Source organism: Belonocnema kinseyi, chromosome 5 (genome assembly GCF_010883055.1).
Source record: "Belonocnema kinseyi isolate 2016_QV_RU_SX_M_011 chromosome 5, B_treatae_v1, whole genome shotgun sequence".
NCBI lineage: Eukaryota > Metazoa > Arthropoda > Insecta > Hymenoptera > Cynipidae > Belonocnema > Belonocnema kinseyi.
Window position 1 is genome coordinate 61,552,243 of NC_046661.1, and position 9,343 is coordinate 61,561,585.

Here is a 9,343-nt window from a genome sequence, read left to right on the forward strand (position 1 = left end):
AACGTTGAAATTTATTAAAATGCGCTCCTCCGTTTCCCGGTTTCACCATAGTCTCAGAATCTTTTCTGTTTTTACGCATTATTTACGTTAATGTTATTTTACATCATGAATTTTTAAATAAAAATTTACATTTTCAATTAAAAACAATCAACTTCCTTAAGCCATTTCAGTTTCATTTTTCATACTGACTTTATTTAAGTTTAAATTTATAAAAGCATGCTCGGACAAAATAGTAGATTACGCGTATAGGGGCGTATACGTGGAATTCCAACGAGCGTGCAGCGAAATCACGCGAGTTGCAATTCTTATGTTTTGTCCCCTAGCACGTATATTATTTTTCTTGATAAGAATGTAGAAATTGGCAGATTGAATAAAAAGTAACGACAAAGGCCCGACAGGTCCCGATAAACAACAATGAACACATAACCTTACTTTTTATCTTTAGTGTATAGTTTAACCCTTTGCGGCATGGTGGGAATACCGTATTCCCACCTTTTTTTTCATATCATTTTTTGCGATTTCAGAGTAGTTTTTATTGGATTTTACACAATTTTTTTTTAATTTCATGCTCGCAGGATGATAGAAAATTGAAATTTTTGTGCGAAGGGTCTAAATTTTCAAAATAATTTGTTAATACTTATAAACAAATATGAAAAAAAGCCTTTTTTGTTTGAAACATTCATTATTGAAAAAACTGTCGATTATATCCATATGAAAATGGGTACTTAGAGGTTTTTGGGGTCGCTGAATACGAATCTGGACTCAGATTTTGAAAATTCAAAATGGCAGGCCCAATATGGCTGCCGAAATTAGGAATATTTTTGGATTTTATCTGAAAATAGGTATACAGGGGTTTTTGGGATAAGTGATCACGAATAAGAACTTAGATTTTGGAAATTTAAAATGGTGGATCCAAGAGGGCGCCCGAAACTTGAAATATTTTTGGATTTTTTTCTGAAAATTGGTATACAGAGGTTTTCGGGGTCGCGGATCACGAATCTGAAATCAGATTTTGAAAATCCAAAATGACGGATCCAATACGGCGGTCAAAATGATCAACTTTTCTGGATTAAAAAAAAAATTAGTGTACAGGGATTTTTGTAGTCACTGATCACGAATCTGAATTTAGATTTTGAAAATTCAGAAAATTGGTACTAATCCATGTTTTAGGTGAGTAGGTGTATGTTTTTTCAAACCTCAATATTCTAAATATTTGTCATTTTGAAAACAGATTCAAGATCAGCGACCCCCTGCCTAAGCCAACTTTCAAAAAACAATTTAGAAATATTTTGAATTTTGGACCGCCATTTTGAATGCTCAAAATCTAAGTTAATATTCGTGATCAGAGATACCAAAACCCCTGAACACCAATTTTCAACAAAAAAATCCAAATTTTGCCCGCCTTATGGGATCCGCCATTTTGAATTTTCAAAATCTGTGTTCGGATTCGTGATTAGCGACTCCAAAAAAACCCCTGTATACTAATTCTTAAAAAAATCCAAAAATATTCCAAATTTATGTCGCCATATTGGATCCACCATTTTGAATTTTATAAATCTGAGTTCAGATTCGTGATCAGTGATCCCAAAAACCCCCGTATACCAATTTTCAGAAAAAATATGCCAAACGTTAGCCGCCATATTGGGCCCGCCATTTTGAATTTTTAAAATCTGAGTTCAGATTCGTAATCAGCGACCTCAAAAACCCCTATGTACCAATTTTCATGAAAACTCGTTTCCCTGAAAAATGTATGCCGGAAAGGGTTAAACCAAACTCCGATACGAAAATAAATTCACCCAGCAGTCATTCATCTAATCACAGAGACGAAAATAACTTCACATAAGGGTACATATATTTTCGTCTCGGTGATTATATAAAAAAAAATTACACCACAGTGTTCTATAAAAGGTAAAGTCCTAAAGAACACTTTTGTAAAATATCAGGCGAATAAATTCATTTTCCTAGCTTCTGCCAGGAGGTAAAGTTTGTAATAGATAACCCAATTAGTGGGCCGACACTATTCGTCGGTAGGGTATGAGAAAGATTCTGTAACCACATGGTGGTGGAGCCAGTGGCGTAGGCAGGAGTTCATAAAAGGAGGGGTTGAAAACGCTAAAGAAAAAGTACGTTACAGCTTCAATGACAAAATTAGGATATTTTAAGACATAAAATTGTTAAATGTCATATTTATAATCCGTGTGAAAATAATTGTTTATAATCATAGACGTTCTAAATTAGTACGTACATCCATTAAAGTTTCCTAATATATTTTCAATTATCCATTAATGAAGACCATATTAGAGCCATTCGGTTCAATACCATATAAGGGGCCATCCATATACAATACAGTCAGTTATTGGTGAGGTCGAGGGGATTTCAAACGCCCGCGATTGTTCACGAAGGGTGTCGGGGTTCTAGCCAAAATCCACTTAGGAGCATGTTCTCCTGCATCTGCTGATTTATTTTGAGAAAAAAAAGAGAACATAAGAAATTTGCACTACTTATTGTTTAGACTTCATTGCTTTTATCATTAACCTTATGTTTTCAAGAAAACCCGAATTTTCACCTAATTCACAGCTCCTTTTGGCTTGCTTACTTTTGAATACCACGAATATCATTTTAATAACATATTAGGTAAGTCTGCGTGGAGAGAGTAGTCAAGGGGGAAGGTCGTAAAAAGACCACGTTTGTTCCATTTCAGATCGATAAAAGAGTAATAATCTAGGATTTGGAACGAATTATTGCATTATTGCATATTATTGCATATATATTCACTTAAAATTTCAAGTTTTTTAATTTCAAGCTTTTTTAATTTTTAATTGTCTGGATTGACTTTCAGAAAGCTTTCAATTATGAGCTTATCAGCTATCTGTTGAAAAGCTTGAAGGTTCATCCACACATAGTGAAATCGATACAGAGATTGATGCCTCTTTGGAAAACTAGATTTACTATCTTCTCTAGAATTATTGTGCGACAACGATCAACGTCACCTTACAGCGGGCCTTCTTTCAGAGTGATACTACGAGCCCTCTACTTGTTTGCATAACACTTCTGCCTCTTTCTTCCGCGCTGCGGAATGTACTATTATACATTTTACATTTTGTACTATTATACATTTTTACACACGAAAGAACTATACATACCTGGGCGTCTCTCAAAGCCGCATTCATGACGTAATGTCAGTAAAGTAGTCCCCTGGAGCGGATGCAAGCACCCCCTTGGACAGATTTAGTCTTCAAATTTGTCGTCGTTTAGCAAGGTATCTGCGAATAACATGTTTGCCGTCCCAGTTCTACTCTACTCGTTAGGGAAGGTTCAATGGACAAAGAACGAGTTTACAGTTCTTGCTATCGCCACATTTAAGATCACATTGATGCAAATAGCAGAGATCTCCTAAAAATTATCGAGAAACGTGAGATGATTGGCAAAGGAACGTTCATTTACAAAGCCGCGGAGCAGGCGGCCGAGGCCCTTGGCCTACATTTTTACAACAGAAGTGAGGAAAGTGCATTACTCAATCACCATGCTTCTCTTCTAAATCATCCGAGCTTAAATCCGAGCTTAAATCAGGTACAGAGGGATTCATTGCAGGATGTCAGGAAGCTGTCATTTCACCGTGGCTGCATCTTGTGTCCAGAAATTCCCAGCGATATGAGCAGCGCGTGTAATGCACGCGCTGAATACGTACAAGACATACTATCTGGATGTCCAACCTATGTGAGAACAACGTATCTCTACTGAAATAATGCGGCCCTAAGAGTACTTTATTACCATCTTTCTCGTGTAGACTACGAACTATATTCGTAATTGAATTCGCGGCTCCAGCCGACTACACCCTCATTGCCAAAGCGAAGGAAAATGAGGAGAGGTATCAAGACCTAAAAAGGGAGCTGCAACGACTATACCCTAAATATTCGGTCAGAGTAATTGTCCTTGTGAGCAGTTCCCTTGAAGATGGGAAGCTATCACTGGTTCGTAACCCAAAGCCATACCAGGTTTCCAAAAATGTGCAAAGGTAATTACGATATAGATACAGAAAGATTTTAATGATTGGGCCGCGTCGTGTCCTCAAAACACACGAGGGTTTAGTTGAACTGTCCTCATAATTTCATCGTGCCCTGTGTTCACGAATCTCAAGGTCGTGAGAAGCGGATATAGGTGTGATTTACTGTGGTTCTACTAGGAGCCGATGTCATTGTTAGATGACAGTGTTTCCAGTAGGACCATGCGGTGGTAGTTTAACCTTATTTCATATGCATGAATTCTCGCTATTTTTAAGTCCCTGGGTCCATGTAAACTGTTCTCCACATCTGTGGCTGAATAATTCAAAAAAAAGGCACAAAGAGCAGGAAGTTTGAATAGGGTATTTTAGCATGACGGATTTCGCTCGGAATGCGTTTTGGTGTTCTTTGTGACCTAGCGAGAAAAAAAAACACTTTTAGTGTTTATCCAATTGGGGCCTCGTTTTCGAGATATAACATTTCGAAAAATTAGGTGCTTTTGCACAACGAGTGACTCTTGCTTCTCGCGGAGTCCAAATTTACCAGTCATAACGGCGTGGCGGCCAAGGCGTAATACTCGAACGATCGAGATTCTGGGTTCGATTCTTTTTGGCTCCGTTTTTTTAAATTGATTTTTTATTTATAAAAACAGCGACAGTGAATTTGTAGGATAGAAATGATCAAAAATAATTTTATTCCTATATTACAGGTTTATTTTCAGGGATGATATAGAAATGCTGTGTATTGTGAAAGGCTTATTCGTAGTGTATAACTTGATTTTCCTACAGTGCCTAAACTTAAAAATCGCAGTTTAATAGATCAAGGTGTTTTAGCGGAGAATCGTTAATGCTGCTGAACCGACAAATGAGGAAGAAAAGTTACCCGCATAATACGTTTGTATTACTCGCAAACGAATCCTTTCTTTGTATCCGGTTCCGTATTTGATCTAGGAACTGATAGAATACGGTTTTCATAGAATATGTTTTGTCTTACGTTATGCTTGGTTAATTTTTTTTCAAGTGTTCAAATGTGACATACAAGCAAATACAAGATGCCAACAAAAAAGAAACTTATTATTTATTTATTTATGCGAAGCCAACCGCCTAACACGATTGTATTCTGGTTTTGAACGATTCATTCCATCGTTCCAACATTCGCAATCGCAATTAGACGTGATGTGTATAATTTCGCGGCACTTACAGAACTTTTTAAACTTTTAATGGTGACCACTTTACTTTCAAAATTTTTTGTACAGGGCTTAGATTAATTGCGATTGTTTTACATAATTTATTTTCTTGTCAAAAAGAATAATTTTTTCGAAGGGCTTAAGCACGTCCGCTTTCGCGAGGGTATTTTTATCATAGAAATAGGTTGCAAATGATTCACTAGTTTGCCACATTTGCACTTCAATGTCTTTTTTGAGTGTCAGTTTCGCAAGTCTAAAGTCAAAAAGTTATTGCATCTCGCGCAAAAGTTCAGGGATACTCAATGTCAAATGCTCCGCCCTCGAGTGAAACCAGCTGAGAGCTTTGCCTTGTAAATGTCGCAACAACTCTCTTTTATGTTCCATATCAGCTGGAACATATGAGTTATTTAGATCCAAGCTAGGATGATCGACGCGATTTTTGGGCTGTTGCCCAGCTTCGTTTCTTCTCTGCACACCAGCAATTCTTCGTTCGTCCTCCCGCCTTTGTTCATCAAAAGTTTTTTGCTCATCTAAAACTCTTTGTTCTTCAAAAGCTAGCTCTACTGCGAGTTTACACGATTTCCAGGAGAAAAAAATACAATAGAAACTTTCACATCTAATTTTCTTTTCATCTCACACAGAAAAAACGGGTATTCTCACAGCGACTGATTTTGTCTTTGCCACCCAGATAATTAATACTTCTAAGCGCACATTGTCATAATTTTCAACTTACGTGGATCACGAATTTTTATGAACGTCACATAAGTTGAGATCCCTTTTAGCTCACGATCCGTTAGCTTTACGATCCGGTCAGCCATATCGACGAGAAAAACTGAAAGTTTCCTTTTTTTCGATTAGCGTTCACATATCTGACTAATCCCAATTCTGACACTGTAGTCCACAGGGAGAAGGAGAATCGAGAAATAATAAGCGAACGGATATTTCAATAATTATAAGTTTATTGAGTTTACGTTGACACTTTTCTTACTCGCACCAGACTGACTCGGCCTTTTTCCCTGCTCGCCCGCAAGTGCGTTTCGATGACTGCAAGGGGGCGGGCCTCACGCAAGATAACCAATCAGAGCACGAGCTTAAAAATGAATGTTCCCGGTAACGAGTTTTAGAAGGTTCTCGATTCCTGTTAAAATCCTATTTGGAGAAGCTTCGAGAAATGCAAATACAAAGTCTCACCTAACATTTTTGGAATTTAGCTCAATAAAAGAGCTTTCTGATAGACCAAAAGATCGATAACTTTTTCCACCTCTCACATTCTTCCTACCCCGATCAATAATAAAAAAATATCGAATTATAGAGTTAAAAAATCTATTAAAAAGTAACCAACATTTCCTATTGCAAATATTGAAAATTTTACATAATTCTTTTGCCCCTATATTTCTAACCACAAATACTACAAATTAATCGAAACAAAAAAAATCCACGAATTGATAGTTGCATTTAAAATTGAACGCCCCTGCATTTTAAATGTTGCTTAAACTGATTTTAACAAGTACACTCATCATGGTAATCCGGACAATAAGGAGCACAAATCATATCGACCTTACATTTTCTGTGATCTAATATGCATCCGATAAATAATGGTAGACACTTAGGGACTTAATGCAGAATCCTTATATTACAATTGGGTACAAACAAAATTATTTAATCTAGGTCCGAAATTGCTGAAGGAACATGTGTTAAATTATTATTTTCTTATCCCGTAAACTCTGTGGGTATACTCGGTTGTATCATAATATCCATATTTATGAATTGTGGGAATGTTGTAGGAAAGCTTTAATAGTTTTGTAGGAAAGATTTTTAGAAAAGCTTTATCACCTAATATATTTTTTATCTCAAATTTTGGTAACGGAATTAGCTTACCAGTGGGAGAAAACTGCAAAGAAAATACTCGAATTTCTGATTCCATACTTCTGCTAGCCATGTCACCTTTTCTGGTTCCAGGTAATCGCATTGAAACATTGCCTCCTTCGTTTTCTTCGCGCATTTCGACCAAATTTAAATTGCCAAATTCAGTAACCTTTCGCCTATTGGTGAAATCCTAACAGAAAAAAAATCAGTTTTATGAGAAAAATTGTCAAAATAAAGACAACAAGAAAATAGTTTTCATTAGGTGGCATATATAATTCATTCAAGCATGAAAGAATAACCTGTGCATAATTAATTGTACAAAAGGTTCTGAATTGCATTTTACGAGACAAACAAAATATCTAAAGAAAATATCAAACACTATATAATTTTTTAACCTACACGTCGTATATCACAAGGCAAAGTCAGGTCTCGACGCCAAACAAGGTGATGCGGCTGGGAGCACCCATCTGAAAATAGCGGCTTCCCTATGTCTTGTACAATGAGAAGACTTACTTATTGATACTCAGAATCTTTAAACAAAAATTTCTGAGAATAGTAGCTACAACACCACTTACTGACCAACCAAGGTTCCGTTTCATTCTGAGTTACCGAAATCACATAATTACCATCATTCGATAATGAAAATTTCTGACCAGCATTGAGTCTCGCTCGACATAGCATGGACCTGACCGAGCTTATACTTAACATAGGAATTCTACGACTAAGCTTCACGGCCCGAACCTTAGCAAAGATATTATACACATGAATACGTCAAGTATATATATCAAGTATATATATTATTTTTACTTATTACTTAGGAATTTAAAATGTCTGTTGTAAAAATAAATATTTACTCAATTACAAAATTAACACAAAAATCAATTTAAGCGATAAAACTTTATTATTTTCTGTAAATTTTATTTTTTAAAAAAAAATAAGTATGTTTTGAGAAAACAACGAGGAGCCACCGACAATAGATTTAAGTAGAGAAAGTATTCAGGAAAGTGGTACGAAGTGAGCAGTAGCTACGTATGCCACAAAAAAAGCAGTTGCTATAATTGGTACACACAAACAGAAACGACTTTTTAATCAATTTTTCTTTGCAATCAATAAAGAGAAACATGTATCATACATTCAGTTTCTTACCACACCTTTTATTAAATAATTTGATACAAATTAAGCAATACTGATATAAAAGCACTATTATTATTTTGCAAATATAAAAATGGAGAATTTTAAGAATTTAGTCACTTGATCTCTTAACTGCGGAACGCTTGAAGTTAACGAAATTGGATTCAGCCAATAAAGATTATATAATTTCTCATTTAAAGCCTTCATTGTTTAGTGATTTTTAAATGGAGCCGTAAAAATTAGGACACTGGAGGCTACTGGAACTCACATAAAAAAATCTTTAAAAGTTATATGGTGCAATATGTAAAGTCCGTTAAATGCAAAAAGTGAGTCCTTATACATTAAAATATGTAATCTTTTTTTAAGGGTGAATTTGCCTTGAACTTTGATATAAAGTAATTGTTATTTAAAAACATATTTTTACGTTTTTATTTTTTCCCTGATCGATTAAGCATTTCTGTGAACAGTTTGTCTTGTTAATTATAATATACCTATATACTATATTAAAAAGTAGCTTGGGCGATGTTACCGTTAACCAGTTCTTCCAAATGTGGAATCTTGCCGCACTGAGTATGCTTCGTGTCAGCTACCGCATTGGTTAGTGTTTGCATGTTGATTTGAAATGATTAAGTGTGCGAATCAATTGTTCACAACAAATAATAACACAGCACCACCGAGAAAATATTTTTCTGACCTGGGGGTCAGACCATCTTCATTTAATCCGAAGTACATTTTACCCCACCATGTAAGGTTTTTGATATATCCTTCAAAATTCTTCACAATCACACAAAAATAAAAAATAATTCTGACCTGGAGGTCAGGTCATTTTTACTGTACATTTTTGGGGTCGCTGAAACCGAATCCGAAGTTCATTTCACCCCACGAAAAAACATAATAATCTGAGCCCAATTATCTCGCTATACCTAATATATTAAATCCCATAACCCCTTGGACTAATAGCCTTTCAACCCTTTAAGCCCGTAACACCTTGAACTCATAAAACCTCAATCTTATAACCATATAAACTATAATAACCACATAACTCTCATAGCGCAATCTACGAGGGTAGTTCAATAAGTCCTTAGAATGACCAACAGATGGCGCGCGAATCGCTCCAAATCATCTGTTTTCAGTCAGCATCACTCCCGACTAGATATAT

At 35.7% G+C, this 9,343-nt stretch overlaps 1 protein-coding gene across 1 annotated transcript in view; it reads right to left on the reverse strand.

Annotated features, from left to right (window-relative positions):
• The window catches only part of LOC117172911 (periodic tryptophan protein 2 homolog), a 272,846-nt gene that overhangs the window by 92,795 nt on the left and 170,708 nt on the right, over positions 1-9,343 (reverse strand). Inside the window, exon 11 of the mRNA XM_033361205.1 lies at positions 7,066-7,243. Within this exon, the coding sequence (XP_033217096.1) occupies positions 7,066-7,243 (178 nt within the window). The remainder of the gene's footprint in view (positions 1-7,065; positions 7,244-9,343) is intronic.